The 22,339-nt window shown below is 37.4% G+C and overlaps 3 protein-coding genes across 24 annotated transcripts in view; 2 read left to right on the top strand and 1 right to left on the bottom strand.

Moving 5' to 3' along the window:
- The window catches only part of NDUFC1 (NADH:ubiquinone oxidoreductase subunit C1), an 829,703-nt gene that overhangs the window by 47,710 nt on the left and 759,654 nt on the right, over positions 1-22,339 (bottom strand). The gene's annotated exons all lie outside the window — the stretch shown is intronic.
- RAB33B (RAB33B, member RAS oncogene family) overlaps positions 1-22,339 on the top strand; it is a 312,558-nt gene that overhangs the window by 168,425 nt on the left and 121,794 nt on the right. The window lies entirely within an intron of this gene.
- The window catches only part of NAA15 (N-alpha-acetyltransferase 15, NatA auxiliary subunit), a 90,688-nt gene that overhangs the window by 35,894 nt on the left and 32,455 nt on the right, over positions 1-22,339 (top strand). For all 3 annotated transcript variants that reach the window (XM_050790215.1, XM_050790214.1, XM_050790216.1), the window contains 9 exons: positions 1,912-2,016; positions 5,985-6,142; positions 7,918-8,052; positions 9,276-9,429; positions 13,965-14,084; positions 15,708-15,803; positions 16,022-16,128; positions 18,400-18,472; positions 21,515-21,684. In XM_050790215.1, coding sequence (XP_050646172.1) covers positions 1,912-2,016; positions 5,985-6,142; positions 7,918-8,052; positions 9,276-9,429; positions 13,965-14,084; positions 15,708-15,803; positions 16,022-16,128; positions 18,400-18,472; positions 21,515-21,684 — 1,118 coding nt within the window. The remainder of the gene's footprint in view (positions 1-1,911; positions 2,017-5,984; positions 6,143-7,917; positions 8,053-9,275; positions 9,430-13,964; positions 14,085-15,707; positions 15,804-16,021; positions 16,129-18,399; positions 18,473-21,514; positions 21,685-22,339) is intronic.

Below are 22,339 nucleotides of genomic sequence, written 5' to 3'. Positions count from 1 at the left end.
TTGATACTTTCTTTTACTGTAATTGTTTGGAGACGGAAAACAATGGAGATAAAAGTATCTAAATTTATCTCTCCGCTGGGTGCTGTGGCTCCCTCCTATGATCCCAACACTTTGGGAGACTGAGGCAAGAGGATTGCTTGAGTCCAGAAGTTCAAGATCAGCCTGGGCAACATAGTGGGACCCTGTCTTTATTATGACAAAACATATATTTAAAAAAACACAAATAAATAGAAATAAATTTCTCTCTCTCTTTTTCCATATTAAAAATTATTTATTTTTGCTGACCAGCTGAGCATCACGTTGTTTGATATCATTTCTAAAGTAGGCATACTGATAATGTGTCAATATAGAAAAGTATCAGATTTCATTATTTCTGAAATGCAGTTTTCCCTACATTATTTCACTGTTTTTTTCTTCTTTTTTTTTTTGAGGTGGAGTTTCATTCTGCTGTCCGGGCTGGAGGGCAGTGGTGCAATCTCAGCTCACTGCAACTTCCACCTCCTGGGTTCAAGCAATTCCCCTACCTCAGCCTCTCAAGTCGCTGGGATTATAGGCGTGTGCCACCATGCCGGGCTGATTTTTGTATTTTTATTAGAGAGGAGATCTCACCATGTTGGCCAGGCTGGTCTCAAACTCCTGACCTCAGGTGATCCACCCACCTCGGCCTCCCAAAGTGCTGGAATTACAATGAGCCACTGCGCCCAGCCTGTTTTTCCGTTTCTGAAATGTGATTCTCCAACTCCCTACCCTGCCACTGTAACATATCTGAAATCAGGTTGCATATAAATTATCATAATTTCATTGAAAGTTTTGTTGTTTGTTTTTGAGACGGAATCTCACTCTGTTGCCCAGGCTGGAGTGCAATGGGGCAATTTTGGCTCACTGCAACCTCTGCCTCCTGGGTTCAAGCAATTCTTGTGCCTCAGCCTCCCAACTAGCCGGGATAACAGGTGCCCGCCACCACACTTGGCTAATTTTTGTATTTTTAGTAGAGGTGGGGTTTCACCATGTTGGCCAGGCTGGTCTGGAACTCCTGACCTCAAGTGATCTGCCCACCTTGGCCTCCCAAAGTCTTGAGATTACAGGTGTGAGGCACTACGCCTGGCCGAAAGTATTTTTAAACAGTACATATTGATTCTTCCTCAGGGTTATATCTTTAATCCTTTTCCTTTATACCTAATGAATTTCTCTCTAAAGTCTAAATTTTAGTCTAAAAGTTAAGCAAATCGATCAAATAAATTAAAAAGTTAGGCAAATAATATTTTCACTCGCTTTAGGCTTCATAGGATACATATAGAATTAGAATTTATTTTTCCTCTTTTCTGAAAACTTAATATTTCTTTTAACTCTTTTAATCTTTTGGTTGCTAATGACAGATTTCTGACATCTTTTTCTTGTATATTTAATAGTAATCTCAATCATTTTAAAATAAATTTAGGAAAATAAAAAATGTAGGAAATTTATGTGTATTTTTTTAATCACTGAAGAATGAATTTAACCGGTATATAACCTAGGTTCACAGAAATAAAGTATGTTTTCAAGATAAAGTTTTTATATTTTAATGAAGTGGATATATAAGGTTATCCCATGGAATTCCCCTGAAGAATGAATTACTAGATTATCTTTCTAGTCAAATAGCATGTATTTTGTATCTTTTATCTAAAAAAAAAAAAAAAAAAAAAAAAAAAAAGGAGAGTCTCTTTCCGATTAGAGTCTGGAAATCGGTGTTTACTTGGATTGCCAATTTTTAAAAATGTTTTAAATCTGCAAGAAAGTGGAAAGTATCTTAGTAATCTTGAAATTTTTAGTTCTTAAGGCAATGTAGCATTTGTTTTTGAGATTATGTTTTGTTGTTATTTTAATATTTAATTTTTTTTAATGTTCCTTTTCTTTTTTGTTTTTAAAAAATAGAAACCCTGGCTATGAAAGGATTAACATTGAACTGTTTGGGGAAAAAGGAAGAAGCTTATGAATTGGTTCGTAGAGGTTTGAGAAATGACTTGAAGAGTCATGTGTGTATCCTTTTTGAGATATATTTAAGGTTTGAGTGGGGTGTTTTGAGCTAAGGCAGCAATTTGAGAGTCAAAGTTTTAGATCTCTCTTATTGTGCAATTACAGAGGAAATTATTCTTTTTTAAATAGGGTAACAGCAAGCAACTGCCTTCATTCAGGGAACATTTTTATATACCTAACCATGTTTTAACATTCTGTTTTCTCACAGATAAATGGGACTTGCCTTAAAAATATCTATGAAAGCTTTTCTCACTCTTAAAAAGGGGGCATTGCTAAGGTCTGAATATTTGTGTGGCACTCCCCTACCCCATTTGTTGAAAGCTCATCACCAATGTGATAGTGGTAAGTGGTGGGTCTCAAAAGGAAAAAGGATATAAAATAAGGAATATTAGAGTGGCATTATAATACCCTGGTTTAGAGCACAAGCTTTTGGAGTATAGGCTTAGAATGTGCCTCACTTAGGTTCAGAACCCATTTCAGCTTCTTTCTGTGTGATCTTAGGGCTCAGTGTCTTCATGTGTAAAATGGGGTAATCATATTTACCTCACTGTGTTGGTTTAAAGATTTAATGATGAGATATATAACATAGCCACTGATAATGCTAAGTACCATATTGGATAAATATTTTATTAACGGAGAGTAAGAGCAAATAGAAATATCTGAAGGAGGATAGAGAAAATATTGTGGGTTGCTATTTTTAAGATAGACTTTAGCAAATATTTCTGTACCTATTTTGTGGGCTGACACAATTTTAAGTGCTGAAATATTTAGCAGTTTTTCAGATGTTTACCAGGCCCTTGGCTTGGTACAGACAAAGAAAAGATTCGCTCTCAAAGAACTTATAGTCTGGTGAAGGAAGATACTGATGAGAAACATTTACAGAACATTTGGGAGTATTACATAAAATGTTGTGGTTTATTCAAATAGTTGTCATTAATCCAGTAAAGTGGAAGTATGTGAATTGAGAGTGACTAGAGGACTAGAAAGATAAGTAAAGGCTTAACTGTTAAGACTGTCGTAGATAGATGTCTTTTCATAACTTTTAATGATTGTATAGTGTTCTGCCAATGTCTTTATTATGATTTGAGTTCCTCTTGATGGACATAATTTTCTTTAAATTTTTGGCGGTATTAAACTCCGTGGGGATAGGATTTTTAGGAGGTGAAGATGAGAGTCAAGTTATGTGGCTGTTGTAATATTTAAGAGAAGTAAAGTCCTGAAATACAAGGTATTAGTGATAGAAATGGGAGGGAGTGGAAAGATAGGTAATGGGAACTAGATTTTAATGGGCAGTGTTTCCTAGTTTATAAAACCATGATCCAAACAGCCGGGAGGATTTGATCCAGTTATACTTTGTCATTTATATTGCGGAAACCAAGATTATTTTTCAAATAAAATTTGTAATATTTTGACTTGCTTTAAAAACGCGTAATATTAAATATGTGTTTTTCATTCATGCCTGCCACCCTAAACATTCTGGGATTTTTTTTGTTTGTTTGTCTTTTTTTTTTTTTTTTTTTTTCAGATGGAGTTTTGATCTTGTTTTCCAGGCTGGAGTGCAATGGCACAATCTCAGCTCACTGCAACCTCCGCATCCCAGGTTCAAGTGATTCTCCTGCTTCAGCCTCCCAAGTAGCTGGGATTACAGGTGCACACCACCAAGCTGGCTAATTTTTGTATTTTTTAAGTAGAGACAGGGTGTCATCATATTGGCCAGGCTGGTGTCTTAAAGTCCTGACCTCAAGCCACCCACCCATCTTGGCCTTCCAAAGTGCTGGGATTACAGGTATGAGCCACCATGCCCGGCCAACATTCTGTATTTTATTGACTCTGTTGAGGACCTCTGGCCTAAAAGTTGTTAGATTGAAGGTTGTTGTTTGTTTGTTTGTTTTTGAGACGGAGTTTCACTCTTGTCACCCAGTCTGAAGTACAGTGGTGTGATCTCAGCTCACTGCAACCTCCACCTCCCGGGTTCAGGTAATACTCCTGCCTCAGCCTCCCGAGTAGCTGGGAATACAGGTGCATGTGACCATGCCTTGGTGTTTTTTGTATTTTTAGTATAGACGAGATTTTGCAGTGTTGACCAGGCTGGTCTTGAACTTGTGACTTGAAGTGATCCGCCTACCACTGCCTCCCAAAGTGCTTGGATTACAGATGTGAGCCACCGCACCTGGCCAGATTGAAGTTTGAGCTTGATCTCAGAAAGAAACATTATAAATTTCTGGAAAGGAAAGACTTCCTTTTTTCTTTTGAGTGTGTTTTAGAAAGATTATTTTGGGCCAGCCACAGTGACTCATGCCCGTAATCCCAGCACTTTGGGAGGCTGAGGCAAGGGGATCAGTTGAGGGTAGGAGTTCAAGACTAGCCTGGGCATCATAGTGAGACCTCGTCTCTATAGAAAATAAAAAATTAACTGCATATGGTGGTGGCATGTGCCTGTGGTCCTAGCTGCTCTGGAGGCTGGGGTAGAAGGATTGTTTGAGCCCAGGAGTTTGAGGCTACAGTGAGCTATGAGCATGCCACTGCACTCCAGCCTAGGTGATAGAGCAAGACCCTGTCTCTTTTAAAAAACATAATAATTGGGAGACCAGTGGATCACGAGATCAGGAGATTGAGACCATCTGGCCAACATGGTGAAACCCTGTCTCTACTAAAAATACAAAAATTAGCTGGGCGTGGTGGTACATGCTTGTAATCCCAGCTACTTGGGAGGCTGAGGCAGGAGAATTGCTTGAACCCGGGAGGCAGAGGTTGCAGTGAGCTGAGATCATGCCACTGCACTCCAGCCTGATGACAGAGCGAGACTCCATCTCAAAAACAAACAAAAAACAACAAAAAACCTCACAACAAAACCCGGTTACTTTGGTAGGAGAATAAAAGAAGAGAGACTGAAGATAGGTGGATTGGGTAGCTGGTACAGTAATCAAGACCTAAAGTGAAAAAGGGCTGTATTTGGGAAGTGGAATATTTTCCTTCATTATAGCAGTTTTTACAGCCTACTTTAATTTTGCTTATTTATCTGTCCTTTACTAGACCTTAAGATCTTTGAATATAGGAGGCTGTTTTGATGACCTACATCTTAGTTGTTAAGAAGTTTTAGGCTGGGTGCGAGGGCTCATGCCTGTAATCCCAGCACTTTGGGAGGCCAAGGCAGGTATTGCTTGAGCTCAGGAGTTTGAGACCATCTTCGGCAACATGGTGAGGTCCCATCTCTACCAAAAATACAAAAAATATCTGGCATGCTGGTGTGCGCCTACAGTCGCAGCTACTCAGGAGGCTGAGGTGGGAGGATCACTTGAGCGCAGGGAGTGGAGGTTGCAGTGAGCAAAGACCACACCACTACACTCCAGACTGGGTGACAGAGCAAGACCTGTCTCAAAAAAAGGAAAAGAAGTTTTAATAATTATGGTTAAATGAACGAATGTTTTTATTTTGTATGTGGCTGAGTTTTAGAAACTTTGTATTACACTAAGGGTTGTCCTAAGGATCTTTTGGTTCAAGAAAATAAAATCTTCATGACTTTACATAATTATATTCCATGAAGACCCATTCCTTCTTTTTCCTTTTACTATTAATAATATAGTAACTGCTTACATATATATATTGACTTTGTGCCAGCCAGTGAGCAGTTTATATATGTTATCCCATTTAGTTGTCAGTAGTATGATTTGCTGCATAGACTATTTCTGTTTACATTTTAGTAATGAGGAAACTTAATGAGACTGATTTGTCCAAGGTTACAGAGCTGATAAGGCAGGCTAGACCTAATTTTCTCTGGCTCCAAAAGCTGTGCTCTTTTCCACTGTATTAAACTGCTTTATATCTTTGAAATCAATCTCCCCTTCTCCCTTCCCCTCCCTCTTTTTAAGCTTATAATTTTATAAATGGCTGTAGTTCTCCAAGTTTCTTGGGAAGTCATTTGGAATAGTAATTTTTGACTTGTAGGTTGTATCCTTAACTAAATTCTTTAGGTTGGCACGTTTATGGCCTTCTTCAGAGGTCAGACAAGAAGTATGATGAAGCCATTAAGTGTTACAGAAATGCACTAAAATGGGATAAAGACAATCTTCAAATCTTAAGGGACCTTTCCTTACTACAGATTCAGATGCGAGATCTTGAGGGTTATAGGGTAAGTAAAATGGACTTTTTAAAAAAAATTCTAAGGGGAAAATATGTACAACTTTGAGTACTTTCTGATACAGAAATTTTTTGTTTCATTTTGAAGATAATTTAATTGAACTTTTTTCCCTCCTACCGTAGTGGTTGTGTTTATGATTGGAATAATCAGATCTTTAAAAATAAATTATTTTATGGTGAGGCAGATTTTGCCTACTGTGTAGGATTGACTTAATTTGATACAAATTAACATCAGGCCGGGCGCGGTGGCTCACGACTGTAATCCCAGCACTTTGGGAGGCCGAGGCGAGTGAATCACGAGGTCGAGAGATCGAGACCATCCTGGCTAACACGGTGAAACCCTGTCTCTACTAAAAATACAAAAAATTAGCCGGGTGTGGTGGCGGTCACCTGTAGTCCCAGCTACTCGGAAGGCTGAGGCAGGAGAATGGCATGGACCTAGGAGGCAGAGGTTGCAGTGAGCCGAGATCGTGCCACTGTACTCCAGCCTGGGTAACAGAGCGAAACTCTTGTCACAAAAAAAAAAAAAAAAAAAAAAAAAAAAAAAATTAACATCAGTACTCCTCAAATAAACAATGCTTTTGTCTGGTATTGACGTGTAACTCTTTAATATTTACTTGGCCCTCAATTTTTTTGTTTTGTTTTGAGACATTAAAGTCTTACTCTGTTGCCCAGGCTGGAGTGCACGATCTGTGCTCACTGCAGCTTCCACCTCCTGGGTTCAAGCGGTTCTCATGCCTCAGCCTCCTGAGTAGCTGAGACTACAGCCATGTGCCACCATGCCCAGCTCATTTTTTATATTCTAGTAGAGATGAGGTTTCACCATGTTGTTCAGGCTGGTCTCGAACTCCTGAGCGCAGGCAGTCCGCCCTGCCTCAGTCTCCCAAAGTGCTAGGATTACGGGCATGAGCCACCACACCAGGCAAAAGCAAATGTTTTGTTTCTTCCTTCTACCTGCTCTGAGTCTAATATATTTTTGTAGCTTCAGTTTTAACCCTTAAATTAGTGTTATATCTATTTAGTTCCTCTTTCTTATTCTTTCCTTTTTATATGATAGTACCTGCTGAATTTTTCTCCAAATATATCTTAACTCTGTAGTTGGACACTTAATTTTTAAAAAAAATTTTGAATATTTTTCCTTTGTGCTGTTCTTTCCATCCTGTCTCTTTTCTTGGAGTAAGCAGATCAAGAAGTAAGAAGGATCTTAAGTTTGGTCTTAAGTTTTAAAAACTTAAATCTGGTCTTAAGTTTAAAAAATGTCTAAGATTAGCTTGGAGGCTTCATTATGTTCTTAACAAATATTTCTTTGCCTCCATAAAGCTACACAATATGGATGTTTGAAGTATTTTCTATTATTGTTCCCATCATTGTGTTGTAAAATGCTTAGGGTTGTGGGATAAATTAATATGATCTTTTTCTTTTTCTTTTGAGACGGAGTCTCACTCTGTCGCCAGGCTGGAGTGCAGTGGCGCATCTTGGCTCACTGCAGCCTCTGCCTCCTGGGTTCAAGTGATTCTCCTGCTTCAGCCTCCCGAGTAGCTGGGATCACAGGCGTGCACCACTATGCCCAGCTAATCTTTGTATTTTTGATAGAGACGGGGTTTCACCATGTTGGCCAGGACGGTCTCGATCTCTTGACCTCGTGATCCGCCCTCCTTAGCCTCCCAAAGTGCTGGGATTACAGGCGTGAGCCACTGCGCCTGGCCTAATATTAAAGGAGCATTGCTGTTACTGAAAACCTAAGAAAAAGTGTTTATTATTTTCCAGGAAACGAGATACCAATTACTTCAGCTTCGACCTGCACAAAGAGCATCATGGATTGGTTATGCTATTGCTTACCATTTATTAGAAGATTATGAAATGGCAGCAAAGATTTTAGAAGAATTTAGGAAAACACAACAGGTAATAATAACTAGAAGCCATTTTACTAAGTCTGATTCTAAGTATAACTGAAAAAAAAAAGGGCATTGTCTGGCTTACATTTAATTTTGAAATAGTTTCAAACTTAAAGAAAAGTTGCAAGAATAGCACGAAGAACTCTCCATAGGGGTTCATTTATACTAAACTAATTGTTAATATTTGGTGCATTTACTTAAAAAATCTGTGTATCTATTTATCTATTTTAATTCTCTTCCTTAAACGTTAGAGAGTAATTGAAGACATCATGCTCCTTTACCCCTAAATGCTTTAGTGTGTATTTTCTAAAAATAACTGTATAGTTGTCAGTTCTCTAGATAGTATTATATGGATAGATTATAAAAATTAGGAAATTTAACATTGATAGACTGTTATCCCCAGCCCATATTCAAAATTTACTAATTGTCCTAGTTATAGCCTTTCTAGCGATTTAATTTCATTGCAGGATCCAATTAAGAATCATACCTTACATTTAGTTATCATTTCTCTTCAGCCTCTTTTAATCTGAAACAGTTTTGAAAACTTCCTTTGTGTATTATGACATAGACATTTCTGAAGAAGGCTGTGCTTTTGTAGGATGTCCCTCAGTTTGGATTTTTCTGATGGTTCCTCATTGTTAGATAGAGTCTTGTAATTTTGGCAGGAAACCACATAAATGATGTTGGGTCCTTCTCAGTTTGTTACATCAAGAGGCACATGCCATCAGTTTGTTCCATTTGATTACATGGTGAAAGTTGTATTTGCAACTGTAAACTTATTTTTCTCTCTTTGTGTTTAATATGCAATTTGAGACTGAAGAGTCTGTTGCTCATCAAACTTTCGCCCTCTAGTTTTAGCATTCATTGATTATGATTCTTGTGTGAATCAACTATTACTATGATAGTTGCAAATGGTGATTCTCTTAACTCTTGTCATTCCTTGTAGGTTTATTATTTGGTATTCTACTGCTGAGTAAGAGCTTTCCCTTCTTCCCCATGTTTATTGTATGTAAGGACTTGTGGATTATTATTTTCTTCAACCTGTTATATCCTAATATTGTCATTATTTACTTAGTTGCTCCATAGACAGATACTTAAGAATATTTTTGAAATTAGTTTTTTCAACCAGATGTTATCCTTTGACTTCTTACATGTTTTTGAGTATTGTGAACAATTTTCTGATGTGAAAATAAAATTCTTACTGTCAGTATTCCTTATATCCATATGCAGACATCCCCTGATAAGGTGGATTATGAATATAGTGAACTACTCTTATATCAGAATCAAGTTCTTCGGGAAGCAGGTCTCTATAGAGAAGCTTTGGAACATCTTTGTACCTATGAAAAGCAGATTTGTGATAAACTTGCTGTAGAAGAAACCAAAGGTATTTTTAAAACAATGTCATTAATTCTAATATTGAAATACGACAGAGAGCAAGGCTGAAAAATCTAGTTGCTGCTGACAATTTCATATAATTCAGCTTTTTGATGATAGAAAATCTATTTCTTACTCATATACTTTGAATAATTTGTAATGTGGGAAAATGTACATTTAAACAATATTGTAGATAGAGGAGAAAGTTGATGGTGAACAATAAAAAGTAGTTGAATGAAATGACTGATAACATTCTTTAAAATATCTTTGTATGAAAAATATTATGGAATTTAATCAAAACATAAGAGACAATTAGTTTTATAAGACAGGATTACATTTCTTAGAAATAGTTTATTAATTACAGTGTATGTAGTGTGTGCCAGATGTATTGCTAATAATATATATTGATGAATCAGTCTTTACTAAAATACATATAGGATATTTCTGAGAATCTTTATGGTTAATCTGAATGTCTTTGATGACATAAAAAGAATATGAATTCTGGAAGAAAGGGAGAGCAGAGATTTGGGTTCATAATGTGTAGATTGTGATAGAAGGGTTAGATTCTACTCAGCAGAGGGCTGAGAAAAACGAGTCTTAACAGTTTTAGAAGTTGAGGGTGTGATTATAGAAAATGAAAGAAGAATAACAAGTAATGAAAGGACAAGTGAGTTTTTAAAAAAATTACCTTCTGAAATGCTGCTTTGTCCTTGCTAGTCTAGGGAACTGAAGTTTGCTGGTTTCAAATTCCCTTGGTTCACCTTGAGGTTGAACACTGGAAAAGTTTAGTATACATCCATGTGCATAATAGGTATAGCCATTGTTTGCCAGATGAACTTTCATCAGAGGATATTGCTACTGACAAGAACAACTGGAAGTCTAAGGCTTCTGTAGGGAGCTCTCTTGTGAACTGCAGATCCAAGACAAACTTCTTTCATTTGAAGTAGTCATACTTTAGTAGTCTGTTAATCATAAAGGAGGGAAATTTCTGACTTACTGGAAAGATTACAAGTCTGGAAAAAACTTGCCTCATTGGCCACTAAGTAGCTCTGTGACCAGGGTCAAGGCTTGGGCCTCAAGTTTCTTTATGGAAATAAATGACAGATTGTTTCATTTGATCCCTTTGATAACTGTATTAATGATGAAGAATGGCAGATAGATCAAATTAGATAAAGGACTCACAACTGACCAGTGGATTTTTAGCAATTTAGAAGGCATTGGTGACCTTAACAAAAGCACTTTCTGAGCCTCTAGAAGAAGGATGGTAAAAGCCCAAACATGAAGTCTATTTTAAAGAGATTGAGAGTAGAGGAACTGAAGATAGGAAGCATACATGACTCAGTTGAGGAGTTTTGCTGTAAAGGAAACAAATGGGGGTGCTGGTAGATGAAATGGGATGCAGGCTCAAAAGAAGTTTTTTGTTTGTTTGTTTTTGTTTTTTTCATAGTGTGTATTTGTGCTGACTGGGGAGTGATCCAATAGAGATAGAATATTTGATACAGTAGAGAGGATGTCATGTGGTAGATTGATGTCATGTGAAGGATTAATCTTAGGTAAGAACATGAATAGTTCATCCACATCAACAAGTGGTGGTGGAGTATAAGTGGCGGGCAAGTAAATGTGTAGATGTAATGGGTATTTTTGGAGTTCCTTCTAATTGCTTCCATTTTCTACATGACATGAGAAATAAGGCTATCAGCTCATTCCACAAAATATGTATTGAATACCTACTTTGAGTTAGGTAATGGGACAGGGTATATAAAGAGAATAGAAGGGAAGTGAGGGTAGACTCAATCTTTGGAAATTCTAGCGATCTTCAGAAATTCAAGGCAGTGTTGTTGGTAGGGATAGTTGGGGAGAAGATAAGATGGTCAAGATCACTCAGGAACTTCTTAGAGTGGATGAATGGGCACAGTTAGGCAAAAAAAAAAAATTTTGTTTTTTTTGAGACGGAGTTTCACTCTTGTTTCCCAGGTTGGAGTGCAATGGCACGATCTCGGCTCACCGCAACCTCCGCCTCCCGGGTTTAAGTGATTCTCATGCCTCAGCTCCTGAGTCGCTGGGATTATAGGCATGCGCCCCCATGCCTGGCCAATTTTGTATTTTCAGTAGAGATGGGGTTTCTCCATATTGGTCAGGCTGGTCTTGAACTTCCAACCTCAGATGATCTGCCCACCTCAGCCTCCCAAAGTGCTGGGATTACAGTTGTGAGCCACCGTGCCCAGCCAAGGCAAAATTTTTTATTGTTTATTCTTATACCACCAGTTCCTCCTGCTCAGAAAAGGTAGAAGACAGAGGGAAGGAAAAGAGGATGGGTGTAGTGTAGAGGGGAGTAAAGGTGCAGGTTATTTTTATTTTTTATTTTAGAGGTGAGGTCTTGCTGTGTTGCCCAGGCTGGACTTGAACAAGGCTCCAATGATCCTCCCCTCAAACCCCACCCCCAGCCTCCTACTGCAGGTGTAAGCCATCGTACTCAGCTGCAGGTTATTTTTAGTGTTTTTGATGAAGTTGACTTTTGGTTAGTATAGTGCAGGCTTTGTTAACCTCGGCAATGTTGACATTTTGGACCTGAGTTGTTGAGGGTGAAGATCTCTTCTGTGCATTGTAGGATGTTTCGTAGCGCTCCTAGCTTATACCCGTTAGATGCCAGTAGTACTCAACACCCTTACTGAGACAAACAAAATGTCTTCAGACATTGCTAAATGTTGGTAAAACTGCCCCTGGTTGGGAACCACTGGTACAGATACTAAGCATATGGGCTTGTAAGGCATGGTGGCTCATGTCTGTAATCCCAGCACTTTGGGAGACTGAGACCAGAGGATCACATGAGCCCAGGAGTTCGAGACCAGCCTGGGCAACATAAGGAAGCCTCATCTCTACAAAAAATAAAAATAAAAAATTAGCTGGATGTGTTGGCATACATCTGTAGTCCCAGCTATTCAGGAGGCTGCGGTAGGTGGAAGGATTGCTTATGCCCAAGTGGTTGAGGCTGCAGTGAGCCAGGGTTGCACCACTGCACTCCAGTCTGGGTGACAGAATGAGATCCTGTCTTCAAAAAGAAAGAATGAATGTATATCTGTTCTTTCAGATAAATTGCTTGGATTCAAATCCTAACTCTATCACTATCTGCAAGACTCTTAGGAAGTTTACTTAAGTCCTCTAAGTTTTTAAGTGATGAAACTAATAGTAATCTATCTCATAGAGTTCTGAGGATTGAATTAATTAATGCATGTGAAATGTTTAAAAGTCACTGGTGGCCGGGCACGGTGACTCACAACTATAATCCCAGCACTTTGGGAGGCCAAGGTGGGTGGATCACTTGAGTCTAGGAGCTCAAGACCAGCCTGGACAACATGGCGAAAAACCGTCTCTAAAAAACATACAAAAATTAGCCAGGCATGGTGGCACATTCCTGTAGTTCCAGCTACTAGGGAGGCTGAGGTGGTAGGATCGCTTTAGGAGGCCAAGGCTGCAGTGAGCCATGATCGATCGCACCACTGCACTCCAGCTAGGGTGACAGAGCTAGACGGTGTCACAAAGAAAAAATAGTCATGGGCACATGGTAAGTACTCAATAAGTGTTCATTTTTATTATCAAATGAGAGCGAAAGATGCAACAGAGAGTGAAGGATGCAAGGGTGAAATAGTGGCTTAAAAATAATACCTTGGATGAAGGGAAGCACATTAAGGATAGAGAAAAGGAATCCTGAATAGTTGAAGCTTATATGGCTTTGGAGTTCATATATAATAGTGAAACCACTGTCTCTGTTCATCTGGTTTGTTTCCTTCCATGAGAATGTGTGGAGCAAGTAAACAGTTGGGATGATCTGGGCTTTAAAATTAGTAAACAAAAGAGCCTAGGTTTTAAGATTGATTTTTGATAATTGGGGCTGCTAATATCATTCAGGGATGTGATGGGTCATGCAGCCCAGGGAAGGCAAACAGTGAGTTTGCAAGTTGCTGTTAGGCTGATAGTTTTTTCTCTGAAGTTGAATAGTAGGATTAGTGAGACAAAAAGAAAGAAAAGCAATTAAGCTTAAAATAGGGTGCTTATTTGCTTCTTGGAAGACATTAAAAGGTAAAGTCTAGGTGGTTTTGAATGTGACCAGATTAAGGATTGCTACGGCAAAATTGTTTTGTAGCTGATTAAGGGATCATAAGGTTAGGATATTGGATTGAGTCATTAATTTGGATGCTGAAGTTGTTCCATATGGTATCAGGAATAATTGAGCAGTAGAAGATGGCTTGGTGACAGTGTGTTCAGTGAATGTGAGAAACTGGCCTGGCATTGGACAGATTTTCTGAATAAATTGAGGATGTGAAGAGGATGGCATTTCTAAATAATGTGAACTTCAAAAAAGGAAGGAGACGATAAAATAACTTGGTAAATGATCTTAAAGGAACTGGGAACTCAGGAGGATACCAGGTCCATCTACTTAGCAGCATTGATTTATAATAAGATTTTAAGAGAACATTTGAGGAAAAGTTAAAATTCTAATTAGAAGGTTTTCTCAGATATTTAATTTTTTTTTCTATTTTTAATCAGGGGAACTTCTGTTGCAACTATGTCGTTTGGAAGATGCTGCAGATGTTTACAGAGGATTGCAAGAGAGAAATCCTGAAAACTGGGCCTATTACAAAGGCTTAGAAAAAGCACTTAAGCCAGGTAGTATTGTTTAAAACTTACAAAGTTTTATTGTTTCTTTTGTTAATATATATTTTATTTACTCATTGAAAAGTACAACTAGAATAATAGTGGTTAAGAATTGATTCAAAATCTGAATACAGGCCAGGTGCAGTGGCTCCTGCCTGTGATCCCAGCACTTTGGGAGGCCGAGGTGGATGGATTGCCTGAGCTCAGGAGTTCGAGACCAGCCTGGACAACATGGTGAAACCCCGTCTCTACTAAAATACAAAAAATTAGCCTGGCGTGGTGACATATGCCTGTAGTCTCAGCTACTTGGGAGGCTGAGGCACGAGAACTGCTTGAACCCAGGAGGCGGAGGTTGCAGTGAGCCAACATAGTGCCACTGCATTCCAGCCTGGGCAACAGAGCGAGACTGTGTCTCAAAAAAAAAAAAAAAAGTCTGAATACAAAAGTACACTTGCAAACTTCTATTTAATATGACAGATTGAGCATGTTCCGAAACCTTTCTTCTACAGATTTATAGAATGGTTGAGAAAATAATTTAGCAGCAACTTTAGAAAAAAATTCACAAATGCATAGTAGCATCAAAAACATGAAAGGAGGCCAAGTGTAGGGGCTCACACTTATGATCACAGCACTTTGGGAGGCCGAGGTGGGAGGATTGCTTGAGCCCAGGAGTTTGAGCTCAGCATGGGCAACATGGTGTGAGACTCTGTCTCTTAAAGAAAATTTCCATGGACAGAAATGGAGATATATTCTTAAAAGCAAGAATAAGCTCTGTGGTAAGCTGTGGCTGCATCAAAGTGACTTGCCAGGGTCACATAAATGTAGCCAGGCTGAATGAGCATCACTGTTCCTTTGTGGGAAGAGGGGTTAAATTTCTGTCAGGCAAACTTGGATTCAGACTCTCTGTGCTCCCCCAGTCACTCTGTCCCATAAATGGGATCCACTTTTGGGAACAGGCCCAGAAACAAATAGGCAGGATTCTCAGCAGAGGTGATCTGATTTGTTTCCTTCAAGGCTGGTTGTGAGCCATTGAAATATACAAGAGAAACCTCTTGTTGCAGATTACTTTGTAACAAAGATTCTCAGATTGTTTTAGGAACACCAGCAAGGAATGGTAATCACCACTGTCTGCAAAAGGAAGAGTAGAGATGATGGAGGAATCTAAGATAGAGGTAATTGCTGCCATGAAACATGAATAGTTAGGAGTAGTACCAATTAGGAATCTGAAATGAAAAACCTACTTACTGAAATAAAAATTTTAATAGAATGGAAGAGAAGCCACGACCAAAATCAGAGGAGAGGAGTTAGAGGGGAAAAGCTAAGGAGAATGGTAGGAGAAGCAGCAAAATATGGAAACATCATAACCGAGGCTTTTTCAGAACTAAAGAAGTTCTCAGGTTTTAAAAGCCTACCTAAAGCAGAACAGGATAAAGATAATTATGTACTTAAGATAAAAAAAAATTGAAAAGAAATAGTCTAAAATAATTGTTGAAATAGTAGGTATAAGATTACGAATAATTCCAATTTTCTTTTAAATATTAAAATTTTAATATATTTTGAGAAGTTCGTAATTTTCCAGAAAAAAAAAATGCAGTTTATAATTACATATAACAAAGAATTTTTCTTTGTCTGCAGCTAATATGTTAGAAAGGCTGAAAATTTACGAGGAGGCCTGGACTAAGTATCCCAGGGGACTGGTGCCAAGAAGGCTGCCATTAAACTTTTTATCTGGTAAGTGAGAATAATTTCAAAGGAATAAAAATGCTTTTATGATTTAAAGTTTCTTTTCTTGGTTTTAAGTATGAGTATGCATATTAAGTTTAAGCTATACATTGTTAGAGTTGTCTAACAACTCTACTAAATGTAAGTTGGTAAATGTAAGTAAATACTTTGGTAAATGTAAGTAATTATTTGATAAATATAAGCCCAAAGGATTTTTCTGTTCCAAGGTGAGAAGTTTAAAGAATGTTTGGATAAGTTCCTAAGGATGAATTTCAGCAAGGGTTGCCCACCAGTCTTCAATACTTTAAGATCATTATACAAAGACAAAGAAAAGGTAAAGTGTAATATGGTATTTTCTTTTGGCTACCATTTCTTTGCTCGGTATTTGGAATTATTGATTCTCGATTATCTGTGCACAGTAGTACATGTTTCATGAATCTCGTGTCAGTCTTCCCAGTTTGCAATTTAAATGCTTCTGATTCCTCTTTTTTCCATTTCATCCTTTTTTTTTTTCTTTAGACAGTGACTTATTTCTTGTTTTCTGTTTCCTTTCTGCTATAAACTTTTAATGAGTCACTGTAGGTTATGAAAAGTTGATAAGGTAATGATTTCTTCACCATTTTCTTTAGTCCTGTTCATAGTCAGAAGCCAGAGGTTTTTTTTTTGTTTTTGTTTTTGTTTTTTTTTTAAGTTTTAGCTTAGTCATCTTTCTCCATTTTAAATTTGATAGACAAAAAGTTCTGTTCAGAAGAGTTTTTTTGATGTTCTAGTAAGTCAGCTTACTCTTTCAGCTACATGTTAATAATATTCAGAATGCTTATTTAGAGGTTATTTTAACTTTTTTCTGTTTTGAGACTGAGTCTTGCTCTGTCACCCAATCTGGAGTGCAGTGGCATGACCTCGGCCCACTGCAACCTCTGCCTCCTGGATTCAAGCAATTCTTGTGCCTCAGCCTCCCAACTAGCTGGAATCACAGGCGTGTACTACCATGCCTGGCTAATTTTTGTATTTTTAATGGAGACAGGGTTTCACCATGTTGGCCAGCTCCTGACCTCAAATGATCTGCCCACCTCGGCCTCCCAAAGTGCTGGGATTACGAGCGTGAGCCACAGTGCCCGGCCAAGGGTATTTTAATCTTAATTTAGACTATTTTGCTTATAAGTACAGTGTCATCAATACATATTGGTTGGATTCTAAAAAATCAGTTACATTGAAGAGTCAAAGATGGAACAAATGAGACATAAGAAACACTTTAACCAGAATTACATAATGTGCATTTATTTGCCAGTCTTTTGTTGGAGACTCAATGTATGGGCCTTTTTTATTGCTCTTTCACTTTTTTTTTCTTGCATAAATCACATCCATAAAATATCTTTTTTTTTTTTTTTTGAGACGGAGTTTTGCTCTTGTAGCCCAGGCTGGAGTGCAATGGCGTGATCTCGGCTCACTGCAACCTCCGCCTCCTGGGTTCAGGTGATTCTCCTGCCTCAACCTCCCGAGTAGCTGGGATTACAGGCACGTGCCACCATACCAGGCTAATTTTTGTATTTTTAGTAGAGATGGGGTTTGACCATGTTGGCCAGGCTGGTCTTGAACTCTTGACCTCAGGCGATCCACCCATCTTGGCCTCCCAAAGTGTTGGGATTACAGATGTGAGCCACCATGCGTGGCCAAGTAGGATCTTTTGTTTCCAGTTTTGAAAGAGTCAGACTTTGATGCTTATGAAGTGGTCTTATGTATAGAATCCTATATTTTTATGATTTTCTTCTACTTACGGTATTTTTATTTAGATCTAAACTGGTTAAAAATACCTAACTTATCTTTTTAGTCTTTCCTTGGTATTCAACTTAGGGAACAGTCGTTTTCATTCTCATATCTTAAGTTTACACAATACTGAATTCTGCCATTAGGATAATAAATGCAACTGATGCAAGGAGATTTGAGAAAACAAAACAGTTTTAGTAGGCATGTAGCTCAACTTGTAGTAGGGAACATGGGTGCACCAGAATAACCTAGCTGCAGTTGTGAGTAGTCCTCACAATTTACTGAGGTTTTGGGGAGAGGTGTTATTAGTCTGTTGAGTCAGTTAAGTTGAGGTCATTCAACTTAACTGTGGATGGCCACTCATTCTCCTGGACCTCACAAACTCTCAAAGTATTTTTTGAGTTTTGCTAATGTTTTACCCTGGATTGTGAAATTGAAAGTTGATTACTGTCATCTACTTAGACAATTTCTCTTTTCACAGAGCATTTAATTCTTAACTGCAAATGTTTATTGTGGGTGTTCATTTATACAAACTTTGATAAAAGAATCAAGATATAGATCATCCACAATATTGCCTGTCTTTGTCCAACTCTTTTTCTGATTTCTGGTTCAGCTGAAAAGGAGTAACCAATAAGCTTTTATAAAATTACATCTTAATGCACACCTGTGCAAAAGTATGATGTATTTTAAAATTTGTATCTAGAGGTTAAGATATTTAATAAAGGAGGGTGTGTGTGTTGGAGTGTTTATTTAGTGTTTTAGTAGAAAATAACACATTTTGCATAAGAATAGTAACTGTGTATTTTTTCTATTAAAGTGTGTTTGTGTGTTTGTACTCTAGGTGGCAATCATAGAAGAGTTAGTAGTAGGTTATGAAACTTCTCTAAAAAGCTGCCGGTTATTTAACCCCAATGGTAAGTCCTCAAGTTTTATGTTTTAAAAACATCTTGAAAATTTTAATACATTGTGAAATTCTTAATCAGAAGGTCAGTATTATTACTTAGGCAGGAAGCATAGTGCATTAAATTTTTTTCCCTTTAAGAGGGACATCCATTAATTTGCACATTGTGTGATGATACTTGGTTAGAAGAGAATTACATTATCTTTGTTTTTTGTGTTTTGGGTTTTTTTTTGAGACGCGATCTTGCTCTCTTCCCCAGGTTGGAGTGCAGTGGTGTGAACACAGCTCACTGCAGCCTCGACCTCCTGGGCTCAGGCGATCCTCCTGCCTCTGCCCTCTGTGTAGCTGGGACCACAGGCATGCACCATCATGCCAGGCTAATTTTTAAATTCTTTGTAGACATAGAGTCTCACTTTGTTGCCCAGGCTGGTCTCAAACTCCTGGGCTCAAGTGATCTTCTTGCATTGGCCTCTTAAAGTGTTGAGATTATAGGCTTGGGCCACTGTGTCCCACCTCACATTAGTTTATTGAAAAGAATGTTATGTAAAAATTTAAAAACATCTACAAAATCAAATGCAACAGTATAATGATCCTCTCTTTACCCAGCACTCAGCTTCAATAATTTTTAATTCATGATTGAATTTATTTATAGCCTCTCCTACTTTTCTCGACTCTCATATTATTCTGAAGCAGATTCCAAACATCACATCATTTTATCTATGGATATTTCAGTATGTCTAAAGAGAAGGACTTAACCTAAAATGTAACCTAATACCATTCTCATACCTGAAAATTAATACTTTTTTTTTTTTTTTGAAATGGAGTCTTGCTCTGTCGTACAGTGGCACGATCTCAGTTCACTGCAGCCTCCGCCTCCCAGGTGCAAGTGATTCTTCTGCCTCAGCCTCCCGAGTAGCTGGGACAGGTGCCCGCCACCACGCCCGGCTAATTTTTGTATTTTTGGTAGAGACGGGGTCTCACCGTATTGGCCAGGCCAGGCTGGTCTCGAACTCCTGACCTCAAGTGATCTGCCTGCTTTGGCCTCCCAAAGTGCCGCGATTATAGGCATGAGCCACTGTGCCTGACAAAAATTAATACTTTCTTAATCATACCTATTCAGTCCATGTTCACATTTCCAGTTATGTTATGAATGTCAATTTTTTTTTGCCTTTCTGTTTTTGAAGTTTGTTTTAATGAAGCTCCAGATAAGATGTGTACTTTGAATTTGGTTGATGTGTCTCTTAAACTCTTTTTATCTGTGGGTTTCTGCCCTATCCGTTTTCCTGCAATTTATTTGTTGAAGAAATTTTTTTTTTTCAGTTTTCCCAGTCTAGAGTTTGCTGATTGTACCCTATGTGTTGCTTAACACATTATTCCTTGCCCTCTGAATTTCCTATAAACTGGTAGTTCGATGTAGAAGATTGTTGCTAGTATGGCAGCCAGTAGCACAGTGGCTAATTAAAATTTTAAAAAATTAAATAAAATAAATTCCATTCCTCATATTAGTAGGCATACAGTGTTTGTTTTATATGTTAGCAACTGTTAAGAATTACCGACTGGTGATACTCTATAATTTTTTATTATTTTAAAAGAGAAAATTTTCTTGCTCTATTATGTGCTTACACAATGTTTCAGTTTGCATAGGAAAGCATGATAAATGGATTTTTTCTCCCCGCTCCCTGCTTTTTAAAATTTCTTTACGAGTTTTCAAAATAATGAATTGTTGGTTCAATAGCATCCTTCAAAGACAGCAAATACATTTTTTAAAAGTATTATGAATTCATGGATTTAAGCATATTTGAATGTTGCATATTCAGCATGATATTAAAATATGTTAAGAATATAATTACCAAATTCTAAATAACCACATTACAAATCTCAAATGGTCCTATTCTTTACATACCATAGTAGTAGTTGATAACTTCTTGGGTGTTAATAAGACAAGATATTCCAGTTTATCGCTGCCACTGCAGATCTGGAATCAATTGTTTTTCCTAGGAGTTCTGGTTCCTGTAGTGGGAAAGCCCAGTATGGGACCCTGGGTGCATATTGCTATTGGGTTGGTCATTGTTTCTAGGTCTCAGATTAATTTAATAGTACTTTTTCCTATGATTTCATTGGTTAATCATCATAATGTTCCTTTGATTATCAGCATTTTCCTACATATTTTACAAATGTGGAAGAGGTTCAATGACATGCCCAAGAATATGCAGCACTTTTGTTGCAGATCTATCAGATGAGGAGTTGGTGAGTTCCACTCCTATTATTTGTCCACTGAGCCATCCTGCTTTCACTAGGAAAAATTTTAAAAAACAGCAATCTATTGCTTTCTTTGAAAGCACGTATCAGTTCTCAGATTTTAGAAATTTGTATTTAAAAAGAATTTTTTAATGTGTGGGTTGTATATTTAACTTACACATTTTCTTGTGAGTATATTAAAATTAAATCATGAACTAAAATATAAAAATTTTTTTGCTTGTCATCCCATTTTTGGGGTATAGTTTTTATTTGACTTAAATTATGCATCTTTGCATATTTAGCATATTAAAATATATTAAGAATATAATCACCAAATTCAAAATAACCACATTACAAGTATATTTATATACAGTTTGGTGCATTAGCTAGAAACTCAATTAAACAGCCAGGGCTTTTTTTTTTTTTAACCTCATATAAATGGAGAACATTTTTAATTTTTCCCATTTTGTAAATAACATCCTGATCAGTATGCTCTCATAGTTCTAGTACAGCTTGTCTCCCCTCTACCTGTTTCAGTTTTCTTTCTAGGTAGTTAGACCTTATTTATCTCCCATGTTTGTTCCGTGAAGTTATTATATGCAAGGGATTGTGCTAGGGGTTGTAAGGATACAGAAAAGAAAATACAGACTTTTCCAAAGATCTTATAAACTTAGGGGGAGTTTTATAGCTAGATACAAATAAACTCCTTTCATAGTACCTCCCTTATTAATAAACATAGGAACCATTTTGGGGGGTGCTCTTAATATATGTAATGCCTCACCTTGGTTTCTTTTCCCTCTCTCCCTCTTCTCCTAAGATGATGGAAAGGAGGAACCACCAACCACATTACTTTGGGTCCAGTACTACTTGGCACAACATTATGACAAAATTGGTCAGCCATCTATTGCTCTGGAGTACATAAATACTGCTATTGAAAGTACACCTACATTAATAGAACTGTTTCTCGTGAAAGCTAAAATCTATAAGGTAAAAATCTTTTGTTCTGTTTTCTTATGAGGTAATAGGACTTGTCATGAATTTTTTCTCTCTATTTTATACATTCTAAATGTAGGAAAAGTGACATTTGATAACTCAAAAAACACAAAATAACAAGTTTAGTACATTTCTCAGTCCAGTTACTTTGAGACTTGTCATGGTCATGCTAATTTGGTCATTTATCTATATCCGTATACACACGCATACTTACGTACATACATTAATGTATATGTATTCACATGTATCTGGTAATTCTCTTGGGTTTGGAGAGTAAGAGTATATAGGTAATCCAAAAGAAATTTTGTTTGCTGTGAAATGTATATTTCTATTAACATTTGAGTATGGTAACATATCAGTATCTGTCAATGTTAATGAGGTGAAACTGTGAAGATTCTATTGTGAATTCTACAAGTTATCTCTTTTGACTTCTCAACTCCTGGGCCTTGCTTGAGAATTTTTAGTCATATATTTTAGCACCATCTTAAAGTAATGTTGGCTTTTCTCTGTCTTACTGAAAATAAAATTTAGTAATGAAAGGTCTTGAGGGACTGACAATAAACCAGTAATTTATTTAGCAAGAAAATAATGAAATTAAGTAATACTTAAGAAGTTTTTTTTTTTTTTTTGAGAGAGAGAGTCTTGCTGT

Source organism: Macaca thibetana, chromosome 5, assembly GCF_024542745.1.
Source record: "Macaca thibetana thibetana isolate TM-01 chromosome 5, ASM2454274v1, whole genome shotgun sequence".
Classification (NCBI taxonomy): domain Eukaryota; kingdom Metazoa; phylum Chordata; class Mammalia; order Primates; family Cercopithecidae; genus Macaca; species Macaca thibetana.
The sequence above is the reverse complement of the archived record's forward strand: the minus strand, read 5'-3'. Positions and strand labels throughout refer to the sequence as shown.